Here is a 19,795-nt window from a genome sequence, read left to right as displayed (position 1 = left end):
ATGAAGAACATTTTGCTATTGAACAAGCTGAGAGCTGGAACTAGCCACTTGCTACAATATACACTCGTTTTGGATGCCTTGTAGATGGGAGAGCTAGGATACATTAAAATATAAATGAAAAGAGCAGGTGAGTCAATAGCACCATCACAGTTGGGAAAGCAATCAGATCAGTCTGTCAGGAGTCATAATCTCGGTTTAGTGCACTAATACTAGTGCCTTTGGATGCCTGGCACTCTGTGGATTATCATCCATATGGCTACCACAGGCCAATACCTGTGTGCAATACTTGATTCTTTCCAGGATGGTGGAGAAGTTTGGCCGGTACTCTGGGCTGTGCTGCCAGCACTGTGTCATGATCCGGTACCTTAAAATGAAGGAGGAAAAAAAAAGTATCAGTTAAGAAAGATAATTATGAAAAACATGTTTCAGTATGAAGTGATCCAGAAGAACTGCACTCAGTACATGGTTCTAGGGAAGAGAGCAAAAGTAGATATGTCATTTCTGTGTCCTTGGATCCCAAGTCATTATGGGACCACTACTTAAAGCAGATCTTGTGGTCTAAGTTGTGTACAAGAGACAGTGGCTCAAGAGATGTGCAGTAATACCTGGGTAGTAGCTGGGGCAAACACCATTCCCTGACCAAAGGTGTCCAGCTGCCTTCTAATCTGTTTGGTATCCACTATTCCTTAACTTGAGGGAGTGAGGACATACTTACACTGGCCCTGGACAGTTCTTTGGTGGGTCCATTCTTCCTCCACTGGTGACAAATTCCAGCACTTCCTGATTGGTTTTGCAAGGATAGGGCATGTAACCCAGAGAGAAGATCTCCCAGAGCAGCACACCAAAGGACCTGTGTCAGAAACCAGCCAACAGTACCGATTAGGTTTCATTTGTGCTCCACAAACCTGGAACGAAGCTTTGTAGGTAAAATGACAGCAACAACCTTTTGAAGCTGTAGGACAACCATAGTAATGTGCAATTAACATGATTACAAGCCAGCCTTGATATAAAAAAAGATCAAAACCCATGCTCAAGCTCCAAAAGTAGCTTTGCAGAGGTTTCAGCATATTTGAATAACTCTGAAGTTGTTCTTTCTGCTGCATTTGTTATTTCTAGAACAGAAAATGCCACAACCCTTTGCTGTGTATGGTATAACTGAAAAGAAGAACCATTACATTTGGCATGGAGATTCTTACCTTACTCTGAATGACTTAAGGTGTTTGAATCAGTGTCTGGGGAGAGGGTGCTCAGGAATAAAAACAAGAGTCAGAGTCCTCCAAGACAAAGTTGAAAGGCAGCAACATATATTTTTTATGTTACGATATTGTAGCTCTCCTCTATTTTTTTTTCCTCCACATCTACAGGTCAGTTAGGCAGTGCCACTGAAAATAACTTACAGCTTAGAAATGGAGAAGTTAAGAGGGTTCTGCAAGGACTTCAGTAGGGACAGAATTTCACAAGTCAGTATTTGCTGCAAAGGTGGACGAAATTGCCAGTACATGCACATTGCTTCTAACAGCCTATTACAGAAACTGTAGCACCTTCCTTCAAAATATTTAGTACTGGCTGCTCACAGTTATATTCTGATACACAATCCCTTGTCTTCTGGCATCACCAGCAACTTCAGGAAACTGGGTCAGTGTGGCATTTAAGGTAATGTCTCAGTTCAGAATATTGAAGAATCTACTGTATAGGAAGAGAGGCGTTCTTAAGCAACTGGAAAACTTCCATCGCCAGCACCTTGGCATGAACGTGTCACTGCTGAGGGGGAGCTCATTTTAAAGAAAGATCAGGTTGCATGAGGAGTCAATATATAAATATTGTTTCCTCAGCAACCAGCAAAGACTTCTGCTTAAATCTACTGTCACTTTATATATAACAGAAAAAAATGATACAAAAGAGTAATCCTGCACGGTATAGAGAGTCATTTACAAGATACATGAGTGGGCCTTGCCACCAATAAAAACTGAGTGGCAGATACTAAGAGCTGAGGGAAGTGTGTGATGGTATTGGCCTGTATTTTATGCGTTTGTCTGAATTTTTAACTGGATTCTAAACTTTCTTCTCTTTGTACTTCTTGATTACCCTTGTACGATACTCTGCATTTATCTATGACTGTTTGTTGTGCCCTCCATTTACATTAGATTTTTAAATTCTCACATAGAATTTTTTAGCCATACTTAGTGCAGAGGGAAGATATCTACTTTTTTTTTTTTTTTTTTTTCTTTTTAGGACATGGGAAATTCTGATATCTTTAAGGGTTCCTGTTGAGCAGACATTTTTTCTTAGGCAGTAAATATCTTGACCCTTATCAATGAGTAACAGAGTTCATTAATAGACATTTGTTACCAGGTATCAGTCTTGGAGGTGAAAATACCCTCTAGAAAAGCTTCTGGTGGCATCCACTTGACAGGAAGCATAGCTCTTCCTCCTTTGCGATAGTAACTTGCTCTGGAAAAGATTAAATACATGCCACACAGTCTGAAAGGGCTGAGATGTATAAAAGATCCTATCACCACAGCAACAGGAGCTGGAGAGAGTGGATGCAGCAACAGGGGCCAAATGAGAAAAAGACATCAACACAAATAGTACTTCTGAGCAGCGTTTTATACCATGGCTGCAGCTGGGGTGGAAACTGAGGATGTTGTAGGTTCATAGCTGAACCAAATTTGCTGATGCTTTGCACAGGGCATTGATACAGCAAATCTTCTTGACATCATAAATTTAGAATTATGGATTTTTTTTTTATTTTTTAGTTTAAGATTATATGTGGTCAGCTATCCAATAAATTTGCCTGTGTTTAGTTTAGCATCCACGTGTGTTTGCAGTGTTCTCTATGGCTCAGTCTGGAATAAACCAATTGAAGTGCATTGGCTAGTAGGCATAAATGTATTAATTTACAGTCTTTTAACTCCAGTTAGTTAACTGGAAATCAGATTCAGACATGTAACAGACAATTCAGCTGCTTCAAATTCCATAAGGCAATTCAAACCATTGAAATTGATGATGATTACTGAGTTATTCATAGGACAAACAGCCTTTCACTTACCTGTAAATATCCCTGGCCATCCCAAAGTCACCAATTTTGGCTACTCGTCCTGCTCCAGTGCAGGTCAAAAGGCAATTCCTTGCAGCTATATCTCTTTAAAAAATAATTAATTAATTAATTATAATCCAATTTTAAACTCGTAAGTAGCTAAGGGAATAGAGAAAGAATATTAAACCCAGTCCTGCAAGTCTTAGTTGAGTCATCCTTACAACAAATTAAGAGAACCTTATTAAAAATAAGAACTAATGCTAATTACATTATTATTTTCATTAACCACAATTATTAAACTACATTTGCATTACAGTTTCTGTTCAGTTTCTCTGAGCATTACCCACTACCACCTTCTTTCACTAAGGCAGAAAGCAGGGTCAATGTCAGAGAAGGTACATGGATCCAACCTCTTTTGCTTCAACCCCATCATGACAACCATGTTATGACTTTATGCTCTTTTTTTTTTTTTTTTAAAAAGAGTGTTTTTCAATGGCATCTCGGCAGTGCCTCTATCAGTGACAGATGTGATGCTATGAGAAAGTCTTAGTAAACTGCTTGAAAAGTCAATGTGGGACCAGATTCAGTAAATTGTTGCTTTGTTGCTTCTGGCAATCTCCCATGGAACCAAGCAAGGCTACATATGGGAGCAGCCATTTGCTGGATGCAGGTTTAGCTTGTGACAAACAGTAGGGATGACTGCATGGCCATGACTGAAGGGTTTGTATTCATTTTAAGTGTGTGTTCTGAAAAGGGACTCATTAAAAATCATAGCACTGTGGGGGTCCTGTTGACTGCCAAGAAAAACGAGCTCCTCAAACAACTCACACGTTCCTTCCCACTGCCAGCCTTAAAAATTCCTGCAGGATTTGGAATTCAAGCTTAGCCTTCTCTTCCATCATCATCTGTGACTCTTACATGACAAGACCTGCCTTTAGTGACATCTCCACAACTCCACTACTCTACGTTTCCCTCTACTATGCCTCTTACTGATACTGATAACCTTCCCTGCATTCCACATCCATTAACTCTAATACTGATGACACTAACAAATACTGATACAAGATCCGAATGAAATTCCTTCTATACCAATCTACTGAACTGTTGGCTAGAACAAAGTGAGTCCCTTCCCATGTTGCTTATACTAGAGATCTAACCGTATAAAACTGAGCCAGAGAGTTTTTCAAAACACAATGTGCTCCAGTTGAAAGACAAGCCCTAGTTTCTTCCACTTCTCTCCTGAAATGGAGACTGGTTTTGAGCAATACAGCTGGCCTCTCCATTTGTTGACACAGATTTTAGAAACTTTATGTGGTGACTACTGGGCTCAGTGACATATGATAAGAAAATCAGGGAACTTCTACCTGAAAGGAGAAATGAAAATTGTTTTTATAAAATACTTGCAGAGAGCATATCTGTTGAGTTTCTGTTTGACTTCTTGCAGCACAAGCAAAAACTGGTCTTAAAATGAATTCGAAAGATCAGGGTGGGTGGGAGGATGAAGGACATTACTATCACATTATGGATTATTATTTTTAAAATAATGCTGTAGTGATTAACTCTGGTGTTAAAATTAGAATACAGATTCTCTCGTGTACTTACACAGAGATCTGAAAGCTAAAATTTGCAGAATGCTCTTACTGCTGTTTTTTTATGACAGAAGACTCTAATCCAGTTTCAGAGGAACTTACTGTTCCAATATAAAGGAGACTGAAAACTGTTTATTTCCTTTTCAGATTTTTACCAGATACTGTGTCTGGTCTGTTGATAGTTCAGGTGTATTTTCATTGCCATTTGTAAAAAAGATACACTTGTACATGGGATAATAATTTTGTTCTTCCTACAGTGGTTACCTCCAGTCATTCTCAAGCCAGATCATTCCCAAATTAAGATACACCCTGAAGTGACCCTCATAAAGGCTCTCTAGCATTGAGGCCCTGTGTTCTCCAGATACTTGCCCTGGCCTTCCAGCTTTCAGGGACCCGCACGGCCCCTTCTTCCCATCAGCCTTTACTTGGAAACCTGTCAGCACAAGAGCTCTGCCGGGCAGCCTGACACACAGAGCTTTCCCATACACGCAGCACACACTGTCCTTTGCATCCAGCCAACCCCCTGGTTCACCTGAGATGGAGGGAGGAAGAGAGGCCCCCTGCCATCGCCTCTTCAGCTGTGCCCAGACAAAATCCTTTTACATTGCACTTTTCTTCACTTACACGTACTACTAATCACCACCGGTTGAGAGGTTCTAAATCTTTATCTGCTAAAATTTAAATTAACTATATTCTTATGCCCATTTTAATGTGTGTGGAATTGAGGCATTTGGAGAGGAGGAGACTTGACTTGAGGCCACATCCTAAGCGTGTGGTAGACTTGGCAAAAGATTTTCCTTTCTTTTATCTTTCAGTTGCTGTCTCAGATGCTCTCATTGTAAGTTCATAACATCCTATCTCTCAAGCTCATGGCTTTTTGCTCTCACTGCTGCTTGTCACTTGTGTCCCTCCATTTCTCCAGTCTCTACCCACCCTTGCCTCTTTGCTCTGTACAACACCATGTGTACGTACACATGGTTTTTTGTGGAGGTGAATCAGTTCTCTGCTTGCATGACTGCGGGCTGCACATAGGTTTAGTCGGAGCCTGCACAACCCTCTGGGGTGGAGGCCTCTCCTCTCCTTTCCTTTACAGATGAGGGCCAAACTCAGCATGCAGTTAATTTTTTTTTTTTAACTTTTTAAAGCATGCAGTAAGTAATTCAGTTGCATGCTATGCCTGAGAACATTATCAGCTGAAACAATTCTTAATCAAAAGCAACAACAGTCCAACATCCAACAGGGAATTTTTAAAAAACCACCTATAAAAACCTTTACCTCTTCTATATTTTATTCATACTTGAAGCCTACCATATCAACGTTTTCTTGTTGAACAAAGGAGGGAAAAAGGAGTGAACAGACTATGTTCTCCTCAAGATCACACAGCAGGTCAGCTGTTGGGAAGAAAGTCTTAGAGTTCTGGTATTTTTCCTCCTGTTATTCCTGCTCTACCCTACTGCAGACAAAGGCTCAAATATTATGGGGTGTCCTGTGCTGATGGGACAGGCAGATCAGAAAAGAGAGAAATGATACCTTATTCTTTTACAAGCTAATAGAATGACACTACCATCTAGTGGACTACAGGGATAATTTCAAACGTGTCTACAGTGTAGGCACCTGAAAATTGAAAACACTTGAACCACCTGAGAACATTCACTGCAAATGGGAAGACTCCTTTCTCTCCACCAGTGCTAAGAATGGTGCAGAGCCTAACTCCTATCAATGCACTGCAAACAGAAACTGCAATAGAAATTAGCATGCTTTCAGGGGATGTATGTCGGAAGGGACTGTTTCTCCTCACCTGTGGATGAAATGATTCTCTTCCAGATATTTACAGCCACAGGCAATATCCCTAGCTATGTTCAGCAGGTCCTGCATTGTTAGCGTGGATGGTTGATTCTGGAAAAGAACAAACAAAATGGTAAGGGAAGAATAGTAGACGAGAAGAACGTAGTAGAGGCAGGGGATACTCAGAGAGAAGCAAAGGGAAAGGGAGAGATACACATACACGGTGGGGGAAAGGTTAGATGAGTCAGGAACAAAGAGGAACACAAGCGAATTAAAACGAAGAGTTAGAAAATAAGTGAACTTTTATTTATATCAAAAATTTTCTGAAGATTTCAGTTCTCCAGAGCACAGTGCTTGAGTAAAAGCTTGTGAGAGATTTATGGTCTGGCCTGAATAGCCTAGTAAAGGGCATGGGAGAGAACTGTTCCCTAGTGGTGTTGGGCTTTATGAAATCAAAAGATAAATTGGCTTAAAAAGAGGAATGGGAGGGAACAAACAAACAAACAACACTTTTAAAGAGTTAATAAATTAGCAAATGAACTCATAGAGAAGGAGAGTAAAGATGCACAAATGCACATCTCTGCACCAGCACTCAGCATTCATCAACTTATCTGTTCTTGTGGGAGGGCAGAGAATAAATACCCTCAGGGGCAGTATGCAGAAAATGGAGAAAATGGATGCTTTATCACCGGACTCTGGGACTGATACTAGCCCTTCACAATCTACATTTCCCTAACTAACAACAATAAAGAAATCTCTCTCCGGGAGCCCTGCTTATTTTCATATAGTCATTTATTTCCCTGCAGGGAAATTTCCTTGGTGTTTCTCCAAGAACTTCTGTATTGCTCTTGGGAAGGGTGGGGAAAAATTATTCCATTGCTCATCAAAATCCCGAGAGATACCAAATAAATTGTTCTTTTCAAACTCCTTTTGTTCCTGTATGCTGTTATCTCTGTAATTTCTCATGCTTGAACCACATAACATACACTACAGCCATTGAGCACTGTTTTTATTGGCTAGGCAAGTCATTGTACAAACCCCTTGGATATCTGCCAGGAAGAATTATTATAGTTATAAAGCAGGAATTTCTGCTGAGGAAATGGGGAGGAAATGAAGGAGGAGATACAGTACCACAGACTTCGAGACCTTATCTCTGCTCTGGGATCCCTCTGTCAGAAGACTGATGGACATGCATTTTCTTTGCAGCCATGGAAACTGGTAGTGAAATACATTAATGATGGGGCTAGTTCTGTTTTCAGAAAAGGTGTACAACAGGGTCATTTGTTGGTGTACTGAGGGGAATTCAACTATTATATTTGCTATCTACTAACATAACAGCTAACATATTGGCAGGTTTGTTTTCACATGATATTTAAGAAATAACTGTTCTTCATAGTACAGCTATGCTTTATATACAAAGAAGATTATTTATTATTCTCTGTTTCCCCCAGACTTTATCTACTCATAGAAACTGTACCACTTTCACTATAAATGGCAGAATTAAAGATACACAAACTCCTCTGCGTGGGTGCTGTTTTACCACTGTAAGTGCGCCTAATTAGTATATTTACTGCTGTATGAGGAAGGGATTAACCTAGATCTTTTAACAACATATTAATACTGGCATAGGAGTATATACACATGAAGCTATACATTGTTGTAACTATTTGGGGTGTATGTGTGTGCAGAGGAGAAGCTGTGTAACTGTGATGTGGGAGTACAAGAGGCACCAGTCGCACTCCTTCACCTCATAAATAAATACATACATACATAAGAAAGAGCGAGAATCGTGTCTAGCTTTTACTTTTAAGTCGCCACTCAAGCAGAGATAGGCACTCATTTCATTGTCCAGAAACACACTGTTAAAAAGCAAGAACACATATCTGGAATTGGCTATTGATCATTCCAAATACCCACTATACTTGGTTGACATCAATAATGTTAGAAATCAGAGATAATTTTTTTTTTTAAACACAAAGATTTGACTCGATAATTTCATTTGCATTGATTTAAATCCCTGTCACAGTGCTACATGTAGGCACAGCTCTTTAGGGAGTATAAATTTGTATATCTCTATACGATGCTGATGTACACCTGCAGAGGACCTAATGCTGCAAATTCCCTTTACTGGGTATCAGTGTTATGACTTCAGCTCCTCACACACTATCACAGTGCAGAGAAAATAAGGCAGACAGTGAGGAAAGAAAGTCCATTGTTTGTACTCCAGTTGACAGAAAACTCTGGAATGGCAGGACAGGACTTTACTCTTTCTTCCTGAGTTACTTGTAGACTAGAGTTCTGGCACTGCTTTCATTTTCTCTCACTGCCTCGCTTGCTCAATTCAAGCAAATGGACGTGTGTCCAGAGGTTTGTAGGAGCTGGGACACAGAAATAGCCCTGCTGGGCTTCAGTGTCTTTATATAATTCATAAAGATAAGTAAAACCAGCCTTACTAAAAAGAACCACAAGCCTAGCAGGAAAATTATCTTACCACCCTGGGTCGGTTCTGCCGAAGAAAACTCTTCATATCTCCTCCAGCCATAAGCTCAAGCAGAATGAAGCGAGGCAGCGTCTGTAGGCTAACACCAATGCATTGCACAATATTTTGGTGATTGAACTTGCTGAAAGACAAGATCACAGCAACAGGAAGAGAGAGACAACATTAGTACGTGGCCAACATCCATCACATTCACTCTGCCTTGAGCTTTGATGACCTGACTGAAGCAAGTTACCAAACAAATTCTAACTTTAGATGCCTCATGCCTCTCAGATGCCAAATGCCTCTCTAGTTATGATGAAACCAAGATTGGGGTTCTGCCTGGCTTTTCCTATGAAAAACATTCAATAGAAGGTATGAAAAGCTGGAAGTAAAGGAGCGATTTCTGTTTGTGAAGACAACTTAATGGGTGCACTGACTGGAGGATGGGGGTTAGGTGAAGGGGAATGGAAAGCAAAACTCTTCAACTATCCAGATATTATTGGCATGTGTGAAAGAATACCCTGTCAAGTGGGGGGTTTATTTCAGTATTGGTTATTTTAAATACACGACTGTCCAGTTTGGTGGACTCAGTTCAATATCTGCAAAAGAGAGGCTCAGCTAATACCTACTGCAGCAGCTGCTCAGGGAATGGCTTTCTGTCTCTTACAAAAGAAAGCTGAGATAGTCAAGAAGCTCAGAAAGACTCAGTCATTAGAAAGCAGGATCTTCCTTTGGACTGTCATTACCCAGAAAATACAGGAACTAAGAATGAAAAGAAAGTTAGGGAAGAGAAAGGGTCACGTACTACTACAAGATTCAAAGCATTTTATAATTGACTGAAACTGTGCTTTAAAAAACATCAGTTTTACCTCCTGTTCATCTGCCACTCAAACTTCTTTCAGACTTTAGGAAGTGGCACTATGCAATGAGATTTGTTCTTGAATCATGCTTTAGCAGCAGAAAAAGAACATTTAGGTATAAGTTGGGCCATGTAATGAGAAGAAGAGGAACTTCATCTTGCCCAAATATAAAATGGATAAATTCTGATTATTTGCAATCACCCTTGACTATAAAATTATTTTAAATTTTGTTTTAAGCTTGTGGATTTGAGTTAATGAAGTAAATTCCAAGACTGGAATACCTGAAGCATACAGGTAGTGGGAATTTAAGCCCTAGCATCCGAGTATAAAAGGTTACCTCCCTGGCACAGGGTCTGTGTTGTACTATCTCTCATGGTCTTCTGAGTCACTGCAGGGGTGGCTCTAATCTTCAGCTTTCCTGTTGCACAGTCAGCTTTCCATTTCACCATTGATCATTTGTTTTAGCAAGGGCTTTGGTACATGATTTATACTTAGTAAAAGGGCAATTGGATTCTTTGAAAAGGAAAACATTTAAAACACAGAACATGTTTGTACAAAAATGTTGTGTCTACTCCTCTGAGCACGACCAGCAGAACCAACCAGGAGAAATTTTTGCTGAGACGTTCAACAAAAGAAACACAGATACCTTGTTCAAGATGAACACAAGTAGCTGAAACCAGTAACTCATACACTACTAAAATATCATCTGGTGAAAAACAAGACTGGATTTTCTTTTTTCCAGACCTAAGCAACTGGACTAATAATTCTCATTACCCGCATTACTCCTCTTCCCCCTGTCCACCACCAGTCTAAGAACCTTAAACTATACCTGATAATCAGTGCTTCCATCAGAAAATCCATCTCATCTTGCTCAGAGCAGACTTCTGGAAGTGTCTGTTGAGAGGTAAAGAAAGTGAAGACCATCCCACCAAAGAATTTAGAACATTTGGGGGAGCACAAGAAAGAAAAAGAAAAAAAAAAGAAGCATCACATGACATGAACATAAAAGACTTCAGAAAGATGAGGAAGGCCTCATCTTTTCAGTGCCCAGTTTATTGAACTGCATTTGTCAGTTAAAGGAACAGGAAACGGGTGAGCTACTTGGAAGTTTTTTTGTGTGTGTGCATGTAAACCATGTGTAACTATGTTTGGAGCAAAATAACTTCAGGAAAACATTGACAAAAATGTCAGTAAACACTTTAAAGCCACAGGTGTGAATTTATTCTCCTTTTGTTATATGTCCACACTGCAGCACATGCTTCCATGTCTTACGACACATACAGTCACCTGATTTATATAATTGTGTCACATGGGACTACAGCTTTCTCTCCTGCCAGCGGATTTAGACATCATCTGCCACTGATAAATGTGAACTGAGAACGCAGGCATCAGGAGCTGCAGTGCCTGCTACTGTGCCCACTGTAGCATTATAGGGTGATTTGGCCACACCAGTGTGTAATTCCTGTTGCCAAACTGCACTCAGAAAGCGGGGGGGTGTTTGCTGCTCAGCGAGGAGACCCCGTGCTTGTCATTGGCAGTTTGGGCTACAGAAGACATGGTTGCATTTTGCTATATAAAACAAGTGATTGCTTCACATAGGACAGTGCTATTAAATAAATCGGATGGAAATTGGTCTATTAAATAAATTGGTGGAATACCCACAAACAATATGTGTAGTATTATTGCAAATATATGTTTTTTATTAATTGATAGCCTGTACCTGCTTCTTCTGTAAAGTCAGATTAGGGCTGATGCTCTCTATTATGATGCAAAATGAGCACAGCCACATCTTGGGCCCCATGGGTGCTCTCAGTTACCAGCAGGAGAGAAGAGCAGCCTTTGGTGATCTTCAGGGCATCCTTTACAGGGAACTGGGTGAACAAGTGGGCAGACAGCCCCTTACAAGTGGCCATTACTGCTGAGATTTACAAAACTGGTGACATTCTCATGGGCTTGTCACAGCTGAACAACACACTGATCTCCTTCTGTTGGGCACCGTGCTGTGGTCCTTCCTCCAGTACGGACAGTGAAACTGAATTGGGCAGTTAAAACTACTTGTGAGTGTCTGTTCTTGGTTTTCATACATGTAACGCATGATCCATTTCCTTTTCTCTTCTTTTTTTTTTTTTTTTTTTTTTTTTAGAAGTTTTTGAAAGACAGAGTGAGTAACAATAGGACATCTTTCTATTAATGAAAGCTACATTTTGGGTTGAACCCACAGAAGTAGATTTAGACCTCTGAGTCACAAGCTTATAAAAGAACAAAAGGAGGCTATAAGCATCCTTTACTTCTGGGCTGAGTAACTGGCAAATCCTGAGGCAACAGCAGTAATTTCACAGAAAACTAGCCTGTTACCTCTTGCCATTAATGACATGGAAAATAAGGATGATATCACAATATATATTCATAGCGGCATATTTAATACTATGCAACACTAAGAAACTGCCTGCAAGCTTCATCTGTGGTAGGCAGACACTACTCTCAGTGTAAAAGAAATGTAACAGTGAAATAATACAAATTTTGTAATACAGTAATGTCAAATGAAAAACTTATGAGAAAACACTTAAAAACTGAAATGCAGAAGTAATAATATACAAGCATTACTCTAAATATTTATTGTTTCCTGTCAGACATATGGTTCATACTAACACTTACCAGGTTTTCTTTTTTATATGCAGGATTTAAAAATCCTTTTCCAGCTGACAATGCTGTTTGTTGTTAGATTTTTTCCCCTAATTTTTTTTTCTTTTCTTTTTTTTTTTCTTTCTTCTGTCCCCAGCTATTTGGATCAGTAAATCACTGATGCAGAAAAGCGCAGGACAGCAGCTCTATTGTCCTAGTGGAACCGCCAAGGGCTCTCAGCAACCACCTCAAAAGGAATTAAATTTCTGGGGGCAGACCAGATTCTCTGCTGGGGTGAACTCAAGGTTCTGTGTTGATTTCAGGGGAGGTATATTTATTTATGATGATTGATGATTTATTTTATTTTAACTAACAGTATAAAGCAGTCTAACCTCCCATCTGAGGGCACTGCTTCTCTCTCTCCTGAGCACAGAATCATAAAATTTGGAAAAGACCTCCAAGATCATCTGGTCCAACCATCCCCCTACCACCAATGTCACCCACTAAACCATGTCCCTAAGCACCACATCCAACCTTTACTTAAAATCCCCAGGGACAGTGACTCCACCTCCTCCCTGGGCAACCCATTCCAACACCTAACAGCAACAGTGGTGGAGGCTACAAAAGAGATTGCCCTTCTTAGGTTCTTATCCTAGTTAGATCACAACTCTAATGGGCATTAGGCATGCAGTGAACAAGATAGATGCTTTACTTTCAAGCTGGTGCCATTCAGCTAAAAAATCAAAGTTTATAACTCTAGATGTAGCAATGTGTGGAAACATGCATCATATACACACGTTTGCCATTATACAAGTAATGAGCATGAATCTCCAACTGGAATGGCAGTAAAATAATATGGCTCTTACTGGTAATTACTGTTGTATACAAAATTTGTGGGTACTGACCTTGATAGCCACTTGAAGAGGATTGGGATCTCCTGCAATGCCTACCACTGTTCCCTCATAAACCTCACCAAATGCACCATGTCCTAGTGCCCTGGGAGAAAAAGAGAGAGAACAGATATTACTGTGTCCCTGTACCAAGCATTGGCTGAGCCCTTCTTTTTGTCCAGTCCAAGAATAGGTATAGAACCTGCTGTAAGAGATGGAATCAATAACCATTTTCATCTCAAAGCCTCTAAAAATAACTTCTCACTATCTTCTGGTTCTGTCACTAAACCAGGGAGGTTGGACCCTCAATGGTTCTGAACAGGTCCCTTCCGACCCAAAACATTCTATGAAACAAAGCAGTCCTCAACCCTAGGGCCCTGACACAAGGTGTGGCAATAGCAAGGCAAGAAAGAACTGGAAAACAACATATAACAGGAGCTGCAGGCTGATCTCTTCAGGAGATAGAGTAAGACAACATATAAGAATGATCAAGATTTTCCTTTCCGTATAGCTTTAATCAAGATCATCTGGACTGTATGGAATAGAAGAGCAATCTAGTGTGTATTTCCTTGTGACAGGAAACGCAGAAAAAGAAATACTGCTATAGATTTGGAAGGGAGCTACTGCCAGGTGTGAGGTGTAATCCAGGACATCACACAAGAACAGAGAGGTGAAATACCCTCTGCTCTGTATGGGAGCACTGAACAGAAGACTCATGAACTTATACCTGCACTTAAGAGCTTTATGGAATCAAAATATTTTAAAGAACATAGAAAGCATCACACATCACATTTTTCCTTGCCTGGACTAGGTGCTTCCCAGGAGGCCCTCAGTTTCTTGTTCTGGGTGCTTGACAGTGAATAAAACAAGTGTGTGAGCTCTACCTCTGCCTTTGGTTCAGGGTGCCTTTCTTCTGTGCCAAAGAGCAGCCCCTGCAGCAAGCCTTACCGAAGCAGAGAGATGTTCTTCCGTGGGATCTCCTTCAGCTCACTCAGAGTAGCAGCCTTCCCTGCGAAGCAGTAGTTAGGGTTGTAATCTGTCATGATGGCTGATGTGCGGATTTTGCTCAGTTTGTACTCCGGGCTCTGCAGTCGTGCTCTGGCTCCTTCCAGCTGCTGTTTCTTAAGGTGATAAACTGAGGGTGGGGAGGCAAATATAAATACACAAACAAGATAAGCACCTGGAGAAAAAATACAATACTGGCCACACAGAACAGAAAGAAGAACCCAAGTCAGTAACTACAAATGCTCAAGAAGTATCTTTAGCTTGCCAGCATCACTCTCTTCACATCCTGTAGCGATTTAATACTGAATATACAAACAGTCCCTGCAGAGTCCTAATCATGGAGAAACTTAGGTTTCCCCTGCTTCTCTGTACATTGGCTGAGGAAAGGCTGCTTCACAAGACACCTTGCTGTTATTGAGTCCCAAAAGCCATACCTCTCCCCTGAATGAGTTATATATTTAATTACAGACTGTGACTTCAGTCTATATAGCAATGGCTGCTAAGGAAGTGCCTGCAAAGAGGGCTTTCCAAGCTTTCCTCTGCAGCAAATACCAGGACAGAGCAGTCATTGCCCTTTGGGATTATGCTTGTGCCTAACTGCAGGGTAGTAATATTTCCTATCGTTTCTTTCTCTCCATCCCTCTGATCAACCTGGGAGACCAAAACACTCTGGCTCCAAGTATTAGAAGTAGCAGCATGTGGTTGGGTGGTCCCCTTTTGTCTAATTTAGTTGGGTACAGCCAAATCAAATGGTGATAAGAAATAAGTTTTTCTTACTGATAGAGAGGCTGCCACAAGTGAGGATCATTCCGAGCACTACAATCACAGCCACCACAGCTAGGAGGAGTGGGAGAGGCAGGTGTCCCTCTGGGATGCGAGTCTGTGGCACTGGAAAAAGAAAAATAAAGGTGGATTAATCAGGAAACAACCCAAGCTGCAGGAAAGAATCCCTGTCAAGTTTCCTTCTATTTCAGAAAACAATACAGAGATCATGGCCAGACCATCTTATAAAAATTACACAAAGTCAGCCCTGGAGTTTGAAAAAATACCTAAATCATTTTTAAAACATTGTTAAGACAGAAATCTAACTGATAAAACACAGGTTTCTTTTTTCCATTCCTTAGTTTTTTTTATTAATGGATGACATCACTGCTAACAAATTGAAACTCTCTACAGTCTTGATACTTTGGAGTTCTGAGAGACTGTGTCAGAAAAACATAATGAATACCAGGCATCAGCCGAACAGGCACAGTGAGAAATTTCTGTGGAAGGAAGTAATTTGTGGCTTAAATACCTCAGCATTAGGTGGTATATTATACAAGAAAGGTATTTACGCTTAAACATCTGATACACTGTGCCCATTCAAGAAATTTCCACTGTGTCCCTTTACAAATATTTCACTTTCCACCTAATCCAAACCAGAATTTTGTATATTAGGATAGACAGGCAGCTCAGCGTATAAAGAAACGACATCAGGAATTTTCAGTATTGGGTATTTGAATATCAAAAAAGCCAAGAGGAGAGATGACACAATGAATACAAGCATTATCCAATTAGGGAAAAAAAAAGTCCTATGTCTTACCAGTGCATGTGACATTGTCGTTGGCTAGCACAGCCCCTATCTCACATTGACAGACTGGCAGGTTGGTGTCAGGGTCCCTCTTACAGTTGTCTGAGTGGCAGTGGCTACAGTTAAGATAGATCTGAACCTCCACCTCACCATGACTCTCCATGGCTGAATGAGGAATCAGAAAGGACAGACAGTTTTATCTTAGCTTTTCTCATCTTTTTACAGTAGGAAAAAAAAAAGGAAAGGAAAGAAAAAAGGACTAGGCACATACAACTCCTCTCCCTCCCTCCAGGACAGCAGATACTGTGGACACATGTCAAAAAACTGATGGGATCTGGGGTGGGGAAGAAGGAATTGTGTCCCTCAAGCAGAGAGATCTGGAAGTGAATTGACCTGAAAATGTCTGGGACTGAGGATGTGCAGTTAAACTGGATGACTGGTGTCTCTCCTGGTTTAGGAGATTGAGAGGGAAAAGGTCCCAGAGCATTACAGACAAATTTAAAACAATAACCACAGCTGAGGAACTGGCCTGCAGAGTGAAATATGCCTGCATGAAATGCATAAAAGGAAAAGGCAGGAGGAGAGGGAGCAGGAAAGAAGAAATAGGGAAGGGAAGGAAAAGGAGGAAGAAAAGAACTAAGAGGAAGAAGTAAAAGTGCATTGTACCTGCCAGGGGATGCAAGAAGATCTCTCCAATGGGGTTCACAAAAGAGATGCCATCCTGCCCACCAGCCAGCATATCATCGTTGTCAGAGGCATGCCCCCCTGGAGAAAAAAGAGTATGGTTAGCTGATCAATGATGCAAAAATGTGATGCCTTTGAAGTGTCACATTTGTTCCTGCTTCTAAACACCTGCAGTCACTCTGCAGCCTTTCAGTGATATTAGTATGCTTAACATCCTTGATGGATAACACTCATTCATCCCAACAAGTACCAAGACAAGTGAAATTTCTCAGTTCAGCAAGGTTAATATGTATTTGCCTGAAACAGAAAAAAATAAATGGAGCATTTTCCCTGGGCAACTTAAGGACAAATGAAGGGATTATTCAGCACATCTTCCAAATACTAAGTCCTGTAGAAATACTTCTGTAACCTTGACTTCCACAGTTAACTAGAGATGGAGTGAGGCAGGGGTTTGTACAATTCAGGTTGAAGTGTCTGTGAATTATCTTCTGCAGTAGCATACCTCTGCAATGAGAGCTCCAGCCTCTAGCTGCAGGTGCTCTGAATTGTACAAAAATAGACAGTATGACTATTTCTTCATCTGACCTACCTCTGTAGCCTCCACCTCCTCCACCAGAAGTACAAGCTCCTCCTCCCCCACCAAAACCACCAGAGGTGGCCCACTGGAGTTTGGCTAGTGCTTGGGGACAAGCTTGCCCCCCTTCTCCACCTTCCAGAAGGGACTTTCCAGCTTGAGGAAGCAGAGTCACATCTTGCCAGCCACCACCTCCACCTTCACAATCAAAGAGTGAGACATGAAAAACAAGAGCAGGTGAGGGAAGCACAAACAAACGTTAATTAATGTGTTAAGAAGTGCCTGCATTCAAGTTAACTATTTCTTAAAGGGTAAGAGAATACACAGACAAGCTCCTTGTTGTCATAGGTAATAACAAAGTAGAAATATAGTGCATGACCTGGGGTACCTGCTGCAAAACCAACACTTTAGCGCCAATTTCTAGTGGCACTGGGGAAATAAGGAGCCCACCAGACTCCTTTGGGATAACTGATTAGGGCTCTCAGCCATGCTGAGTTCCCTGGGGAAATTAAAACTAAACTGGGTTTCCTCATCTCATTCTAGTGGTCCCTCTATATAAGGACATTACACAGCAAGAGATGGAGAACCACTGGATTATTTTATTTTTTTTTAATTTTTTTGTCTCTTAGGAATGGATTCTAGGCACATTTGTTACAAGATTATAAATAAGCTTCTACTTCTAGGATAATTCCAGAAACATTCTTGTTGTTAGGTTTTCAGGGGAGTAACAGGGAAAAAAAGTCTTCTCTTCTAAGGCCCTTGTTACAGCATGGAGGAGTGCGCTCCACCCCCAATACATCATTTTCACTCTGTGAGTCTTTACAGAGGAGAGAGGAGCCCTTCTATGGAATAGTCTCTACTGGAGCATTCATCACCTGTCCTGTGCATTCTCTTTTATCTAGTGACACACCATATAAAAAGACATCCTTTAGGGTCTACCAGCATAATTCTAACTACTGCTACCACAGAATTCCAAAAGATCAAGAAGCCCCTCACTTCTTGCCTACAGGACAGCTTGTGAATTCAGCCATCAGATTCAGAACTTGTGTGGTTTTAGCATCTCACCTGCTGCCCCAGTCCTCCCACTGACTCCAGGTACTGCAGTGCTGTTCTCAAATTGCTCCAGTGGTACATCATCCAGGGAGTTGTCCTGAGCCTTCAGGTAGGCTTTTCCTCCTCCTCCTGCTGCGATGAGCAAAGGTTCGAAAATCCCATCCTTCTGCTGGAAAACCCCCCATCAAACATCAGAAAAACTTCATGTCCCTTGGATATGTGAACTTACACAAACTCATCAAAAAGCATGAAAGCAACCCAAAGAAGAGTGGCCCAATGCCAGGGCAATACTCCTGATTGTTTCCTGACTGCATTATAAAAATGCTTTACACAATGTTTCTGTGTACAAAAGTAACTGTTCAATTGAATACCAGTGGATTGTTTTTTTGTTGTTTGTTTGTTTGTTTGTTTTTGTAGGAGTGCTGCCAGTATTAAAACAGGACCCTGGTGTGATTCCCAGACCTGAGGTGTCAAGAACTGAAGAACCAGTTCAGCTTGCTTAGTGACGGTGACAAGTATGATCAAGGATATGAAAAGAGATAAAGAATTTCAATTAAAAAGACAAAAAGACAGGGAGAGACACAGTAAGAGGTGGAGGGGACAGGGGGAAGAGAAAAAGACATTCCTTTTCCAGCACTTTCTTTTAAGAACTGAGTATCATATGTCATGACAGATAGTGAAAGGTAGTTGCACTGCTGGACATTGCTCAGATTGGATGCAAAGAGGGAATACTTACTCTAAAGACATAGGTTGCCCCTCCTCCACCACCCCCTCCTCCAGCCCAGTCCTTCAGGTCTTTTCTTTTTTTATAATATTCTTCAATGAGAGATGACTCCCCTAAGCAGATCTTCTGGGTTTGAGGATTGGCCTGAAAGGAAACAAGAGACACACTCATATATCAGCAAGGCCCAGTTCTTGAGATTTATCTATCTCAGTATAGTAATACTGTTTGTGATGCTTGTCAAACACATAAATCAGTATATATATTATCTATATGGAAGATGAGCTCTTCTACAAGGAAAAGAGCTGAGGGATGGAACTGTTACATCTGACTTGCAAACTTACGCCACACATGCAATTAAAAATAGAAATGCTACAGTTAATTGCTGTAATGCTTTCTTTTTAACTCATTATTGATATCACAATTTTTTTTTTCATTTTTAGAACATAGTATATCCAAAACCATTAAAATGTATTTGAATTATGGATTAATTCTCAGACCTTCCTTACTGCTATATTTGTTATCTATTTCTCAAGCTCACAAATGCATAAAGCAGACAGAGGTGATAGGCACATAGTTAACAGTGAACCAATTACACGTCTTGGAACAGGTATCTGGAGTCCCAGCTTCTTATTCCTGCTAAGTACTAGATGACACTGAAAAGGTTAAAAAAGTGAAGAACCTTTGGCCATCTTAGATTTTTTTGTGTGTGTGTACGCTGAGTTACATGAGTTTCAATGACTGTAAGTCTGCCCAACGTCAGTCAGATGATGAATTCTGAATGATTTCAGAAACTACTGTTAGCTTAGTGCACGTGAAATCCCCATGTCTGTGGATCACGTCACATATCTAGGCCAGAAGCGTGGTGCCAGTTCTGTTGCCTGTGTCCTCTCATTCAAAGAAGAGGACTAAGGATGGCAGCATAG

General features: G+C 40.7%; 1 protein-coding gene across 1 annotated transcript in view; it reads right to left on the bottom strand.

Moving 5' to 3' along the window:
* The window catches only part of LTK (leukocyte receptor tyrosine kinase), a 61,298-nt gene that overhangs the window by 1,240 nt on the left and 40,263 nt on the right, over positions 1 to 19,795 (bottom strand). The window contains exons 16-30 of the mRNA XM_050710849.1: positions 18,885 to 19,016; positions 18,161 to 18,317; positions 17,111 to 17,293; positions 16,504 to 16,602; positions 15,850 to 16,002; positions 15,045 to 15,155; positions 14,211 to 14,397; positions 13,278 to 13,368; positions 10,580 to 10,644; positions 8,903 to 9,032; positions 6,425 to 6,522; positions 3,050 to 3,142; positions 2,350 to 2,451; positions 716 to 850; positions 274 to 364 (exon numbers count right to left, since the gene is read on the bottom strand). Coding sequence (XP_050566806.1) covers positions 274 to 364; positions 716 to 850; positions 2,350 to 2,451; positions 3,050 to 3,142; positions 6,425 to 6,522; positions 8,903 to 9,032; positions 10,580 to 10,644; positions 13,278 to 13,368; positions 14,211 to 14,397; positions 15,045 to 15,155; positions 15,850 to 16,002; positions 16,504 to 16,602; positions 17,111 to 17,293; positions 18,161 to 18,317; positions 18,885 to 19,016 — 1,827 coding nt within the window. The remainder of the gene's footprint in view (positions 1 to 273; positions 365 to 715; positions 851 to 2,349; positions 2,452 to 3,049; positions 3,143 to 6,424; positions 6,523 to 8,902; positions 9,033 to 10,579; positions 10,645 to 13,277; positions 13,369 to 14,210; positions 14,398 to 15,044; positions 15,156 to 15,849; positions 16,003 to 16,503; positions 16,603 to 17,110; positions 17,294 to 18,160; positions 18,318 to 18,884; positions 19,017 to 19,795) is intronic.

This window comes from Cygnus atratus, chromosome 5 (assembly GCF_013377495.2).
Source record: "Cygnus atratus isolate AKBS03 ecotype Queensland, Australia chromosome 5, CAtr_DNAZoo_HiC_assembly, whole genome shotgun sequence".
In the NCBI taxonomy this organism is placed as follows: Eukaryota; Metazoa; Chordata; class Aves; order Anseriformes; family Anatidae; genus Cygnus; species Cygnus atratus.
Note: the sequence above shows the minus strand (reverse complement) of the source record. Positions and strands in the feature narration are given on the sequence as shown.